Source organism: Octopus bimaculoides, chromosome 18, assembly GCF_001194135.2.
Source record: "Octopus bimaculoides isolate UCB-OBI-ISO-001 chromosome 18, ASM119413v2, whole genome shotgun sequence".
Lineage (NCBI taxonomy): Eukaryota > Metazoa > Mollusca > Cephalopoda > Octopoda > Octopodidae > Octopus > Octopus bimaculoides.
Window position 1 is genome coordinate 50,298,188 of NC_068998.1, and position 5,733 is coordinate 50,303,920.

The 5,733-nt window shown below is 32.4% G+C and overlaps 1 protein-coding gene and 1 long non-coding RNA gene across 5 annotated transcripts in view; one reads left to right on the forward strand and one right to left on the reverse strand.

The window, feature by feature from the left end:
• The window catches only part of LOC128249861 (uncharacterized), a 24,664-nt gene extending 21,453 nt beyond the window's left edge, over nucleotides 1-3,211 (forward strand). For 3 of the 4 annotated variants that reach the window (XR_008265980.1, XR_008265982.1, XR_008265981.1), the window contains exon 3: nucleotides 1,305-1,604. This is a non-coding gene — a long non-coding RNA (uncharacterized LOC128249861). Of the gene's footprint in view, nucleotides 1-1,304; nucleotides 1,605-2,271 lie in introns of those variants that run through there. The other variant, XR_008265983.1, reaches the window with a different exon arrangement.
• The window catches only part of LOC106875520 (uncharacterized), a 7,828-nt gene continuing 2,485 nt past the window's right edge, over nucleotides 391-5,733 (reverse strand). The window contains exons 3-7 of the mRNA XM_014923707.2: nucleotides 5,488-5,576; nucleotides 4,462-4,564; nucleotides 3,348-3,436; nucleotides 1,587-1,627; nucleotides 391-468 (exon numbers count right to left, since the gene is read on the reverse strand). Of these exons, the coding sequence (XP_014779193.1) occupies nucleotides 1,605-1,627; nucleotides 3,348-3,436; nucleotides 4,462-4,564; nucleotides 5,488-5,576 (304 nt within the window). The 3' untranslated portion in view covers nucleotides 391-468; nucleotides 1,587-1,604. The remainder of the gene's footprint in view (nucleotides 469-1,586; nucleotides 1,628-3,347; nucleotides 3,437-4,461; nucleotides 4,565-5,487; nucleotides 5,577-5,733) is intronic.

Genomic DNA, 5,733 nt, shown 5'->3' on the forward strand with positions numbered 1-5,733 from the left:
TACATATATTTCTTCACTCGCTAATTACTGTTCTTATTTTACAAATTTTATTTCATTATTTTAAGATGCGTTAAATGTATATATATTTATTTGGCCAAGAAATGACCATCCCGAAGCACACCAATATATATATATATATATATGTGTGTGTGTGTGTGTGTGTGTGTGTGTGTATGTATGTATATATATATGTATATATATATATATAGATAGATAGATAAATAGATAGATAGATAGATAGATAGGTAGATAGATAGATAGATAGATAGATAGATATATAGATAGATAGATAAATAGATAGATAAGAAAGTCTATAGATATTTATGCAAGCATGTGTGTGTATATTAGGTGGACACCAAATTTATGGAAATTAATAATATAACACATATAAAAAGAGAAATTGTTTTATTTCTGTAATGGCTGATGATATCTTCCAGATTGAATATATTGGATTGATTCTAATAAGATCTGTGAATAGAAAAATATAATGTTTATTATAGTAGTAATTATTGTTTTGTATCAAATATTAGATATCAAAACGAAAATCAGTTCGCAGGTGTTACACTGTAGACAATTGCAATATCATTTTTTTCACCGAAAATAAAATAACTTGATACAATACAATAGTATATCGATATCCTTTCTAGCAACATATTTACAATAATATATACAAACCGACATCTTAGTATACAATTGTCTCTACTGTCCTTCGATAGACTTAAATCAGTGTATATTCATTTGGGATTTCCAAAGTGTTTTACATTGTTTTGTTTTTTTTTCAATTATATTACATGGAGGGTAGAACAAAAATCAGCAAAGCACATAACACATTTAGCAAGTAAGATTATATACTATCAATATATACGTTAAAAATGAAGACATGCGACAGATTACTTTTCAAATGTAAATAATTATATGATGGCTTTACTGAAGATGTAAACGCATTGACAATGTGGAATAAATTTTATGGTACCTAATCTTCGTGCTATGTAACATTATTGATTTCTATGTATCATTAGAAATTTAATGATCATCATTTTAACACTAAGATATTTTAAATATGTCATTTCGAATTATTAATTACATACGCCAAATGATTTGTGTGAGACGTTGTCCTGGTATTACGTTTTCAACAGTCTGTTGTAAAGATACGCAATTATTTACCTTTATGACAGAATATAATCACATAAACTAGTCACGGTAACACAATGCATTTTTATTTTACGTGATTTATGAAATATGGCTATAAAGCATAGATATTTAAAATCACATTCTAAATATTGATTTAATTTTTTTTTTTACAGGGCAAGCAAGATCTGGGGAGGCGGAGAACCCATTATATCGAACCCAATGTTCAACAGGCAATTATTTTAGCAATCACGAACCTATGAAAATGAAAATCCACCTCAGCGGAATTCGAACAAAAACGGTAAAGACGGACAAAACTTCACAAACGCATTTTCCCCAGCTTTCCATCTATGTAGACAGCTGATACGTTATATTCGTAGACTTATTATAAATATAATGTAGAAACGAATATATGGCATTCAAGATGCAATTATTATTAATTCTCAAATACTACTTACTATTTTTGAAGAAACAAATTATGGTCTATACAAGACTCCAACTGAAATAAAATAAAAACAATATATTTAGAACAACGTCGAATATATAATGAAATCTAATGTGAAAGCGAATAGGCCAATTTGTAGCTTCTACACTATTTTAAAATGATTATCTTATTCAATGTCATCACTCATATATCGTTATTACTGTATATAAGGAAGAGTCTACTAAATTTTACATACTCATCAGGTAATCTAAAACTAATTATAGTGACAGAAAGAATGAAAATATCTATTGATGTGTGATTATCTTTTATTTGCTGTGCAAGCTTCACGATTATGTAGATATCTATACATAAATTGAAGCAAACACATAGTTGTTGCTATTCTCTATATTGATACCACATAAATATTAGCATATGTAGTATTTTTGTATCTCAGTTGGTGCAGTTCAATTTCCAATACCTGGATCTGGTTCTCAAGTTCTGTATCATTTGATCTTAGCATATTATAAATTTGTTGCATGTGTAATAAACAATACAGAACAGCGGCCACATTACTATCTATACTGTAGTAAATCATGTGAGATCGCTGTTGAAATACGTTCTGATTTCACCACTACGTCTTCTCGAAGTCCATCTTGGTCTCATTACTGCTTAACACATCCAGGTAAATAAAATGATTCAGTTTTTTTTTTCTGTTGCAGCTCCACCTCAAAATATTAGCACTTCTTCGTCGTACAATTATCTCTAATTTGTCTTCCGTATAAGTTCGACAATCCACACAATTCATTTTAATTATTGGTACTCCGGGGACCTTATATTCTTTGAACTGCGAAAGCCCGATGTTTACTGCATGGATTTTGACTCTTTGTTTTCTCCAAGTAAAACTGCAGTCATCCTGGTTTTTGCTGCCATGGTGTAACAGCATTTTACCATTCCCTTGGATAGCATAGGTGACGTGCGGAGGTGAAAACATGGGTGACTGCTTCTCTTTAATATACAACTTTGCTTGGACTTGTGATTAGAAGAGGGACTTTCTACGTGCAATCTCATAGACATTCATAGAGACAGAGATACACACCCACATACATATACTTAAAGGTATGTTTGTAGCTATACATATTCATAGGTTTATGCACGAACATTTTTCTGTGTTTTTTCCACACCAATACTTGAGAACATTTGTTGGTTTGTTTATGTCTCCATAATACAGTGGAGCAGCAAAGGAGGTCAATATAATAAGCACGAGTTTTTTAAAATAATACATGTCTCCGAATTGAGTTCTTCGACGCAAGCCTTCCAAAACATGCTGCAGCATGGTCATATTTTAACGACGAAACCAAGTACACGATAAATGATGAGAAATTAGAACATGACTCAACTCTGCACATCAAAGACCATTAGTTAATTTGGGGGTAAAATTACGAGTTTTGTTATCGGTGACATATAATTTAAAATTTTTTTTTTAAAAACTGCTTTCGTCTGCAATATATTTGTTACTCTTAACCTGATTAATGATTACAAACAAACATTCGGTCGGTCCGGACATCTTAATAATCTTCACATTGACAGAAAAATTACGACGGCAAAAGCCAGACATTGTAAGGGATGCAGCAATCGTTTAAAAAGTTATTTAAACAAACGCTTGAGGGAAGCTAAAGAACACGTCGGTACATTTTGTCCAGAGTTGTGTAGATTATAACATTTCACATTAAAATCATTGAATAATTATAGAAAAGTATTAATAATGATGAATACATATAGAAATAATATATCTTACTACTGCATTGTTTCTCAATTAGATCACGGAAGAAATCGTGGCATACTGTATTTTTCGGTTGCATGCAGCTACGAAACATGTGGAGACGACTGGAAAACAAGAATACGATAAAACAAATAACGAAACCAAAATATTTGATCTTTATTTTTTTAGATTCGTTCTCTGAGATCCGCTTACCAGGGAGAATGCTGGCATCATAATCTATAGCATCACCTATTTTTGTTCAAACCTATGTGGTATTGATAGTAATAAGTACTGCGGGTGAGAAGAGTCGGATGTTTTAATGCTAATCACTCAGCAGCTAACTACCTTGGAATAAATACCTTCTAGCGGCTATATTACTGTCATTATCTGTTTTAAACACATAGGCTACGTTTCAAGTTCTACTCATATCAAGAAAATTTCAGTGCATTCGACTTTAAACATGAGTGAAACTCAAAGGATGTCATCGGATTTACTCCAAATCGTTGAGATCACCAAACCCGAACATGAGTTCAAAGGAACTTTAGAACCAGTAGATGTTATTTCAGCACTCAGCACCTATTAATTCTACAACACTCCAGTGAGAACTGCAATATAATTTTGCTCCTACTTCTAGGACTTTTATGCCCTTACGCAAACTGATATCATACAGAAGAAAAAAAAAGCAATACTATGACATAGTGAATTTTCACTAAGGGCATTTCTTCCATATCATATGAATAAGAAGCTGTCGCAAATTTTGAGTTGCATTTCTGTTATGGAATTTAGATCGATCGAAAGCATATTTACGAGCGGTCAGATTTCAAATTAGGACCGTCGCTCAAATCTTCCTTAAAGGTACTATTTTTCTGGAATGAAAAATCAAATATTATATTATATATTCGTTATATTAGAAATGATACATTTCTAAATCTCTCAGAGAGACTTAAGCAGTAGTGATGCGATAAAGTAGTTGTATGATGTCAGCTTAACGTGACAGTCTCAATAAGGGAATCATATTGGCCGACAGGAAGCCGTACAGCTTCCTATGGCTAAATAGCAGTAGTATGATTCCCTTATTGGGACTGTCACATTAAGTTGACAACATACAACTAATTTATTCATTATATTGTTTTTCGTGAATGATACTTACTGGCAAAATTTCAAGGTTGAAGGTATTGTTGGGTAAGTACCCATAGCGTCACCGCAGTTCTTTTCGGCATCAGCGACACAGCTGTGTTCTGGTAAATCTACCTCTGTAAGTTTAAGAGTTAGGGTTTATTAAAAGACTTGTATTACGAAAAATACCTTTCCAAATTTCTGAGTCATTAAAAATGCTGTATAATCATATGAATATGTACATACATGCATGCATACATACATACATACATACATACATACATACATACATACATACATACATAGCATGGCTGAAACTGGGGTGAATACTGCAGTGGTTTCGCGTAGCCTTCTCCGAGATGGTGGGATTTGAAATCCCATTGTAAGATTCTGCCAGTCTACCATCCGCAGAGCAATGTGGAATTAAATGTTTTGCTCCTGAGTGCGAGGCGATTCTCTGAATGGAAAACGAATTCACGATAACGTAGCGTTCTACTACTTGTTCTACTACCACTACTACTGCTGCTTCTGCCACTACAGCTGCTATTACTACGACTAATAATAATACTGATGATGATGATGAGGATGATGATGATGATGATGATGATGATGATGATGATGATGATTACATTGTTACTTCTCTTGAAAATGTGTGTAATGTATATTCATGTTTTTAATATTTGAAAACACTTGATTTATTTTAGTAGCATGTTATTGATCTTTTTTAATAATTATATAACGCTCGTGTGACAAATCTCCATTTTGATTTTACAAGTCTTAATCAATAGTAAGATCAACAAATCCTATGTAAGAGATATTTGTGGCTGATATCTGTAAAGGACCTTGCCTGTTTTTTTGTTTTTTTTATGGATCAAAGCAAGAGACAGAAACATAATAAAGGTCTGAGTTGATTAAAAATACAATCATAAATATATACAATGCAATATTTTAAAGCTTTTATGACCAACAGGGATTATTCCAATTCCAATTGGAATTATTTAATTAATATTTAAATACAACAACAAACACTGCAAATAATGTTACTTTAAGTATTTCTTACTTAAGCATTTTCTCTCATAGTCTGCATCAAAGTATTCGTAACATTCTGATTCGATGTGATCCATACAGGAACGTATCATGGAGAGACGACTGACAATATAAAGAAAAGCGAGATGTTACATTTTAAAGGAAATATTTAAACTGTCTGTGTATTTGACTTACGCTCTCAGCGCATCTGCCTCACTAGCTACGTATCGTACTGTCGACACACACACACACGCACACACACACACACACACACACACAC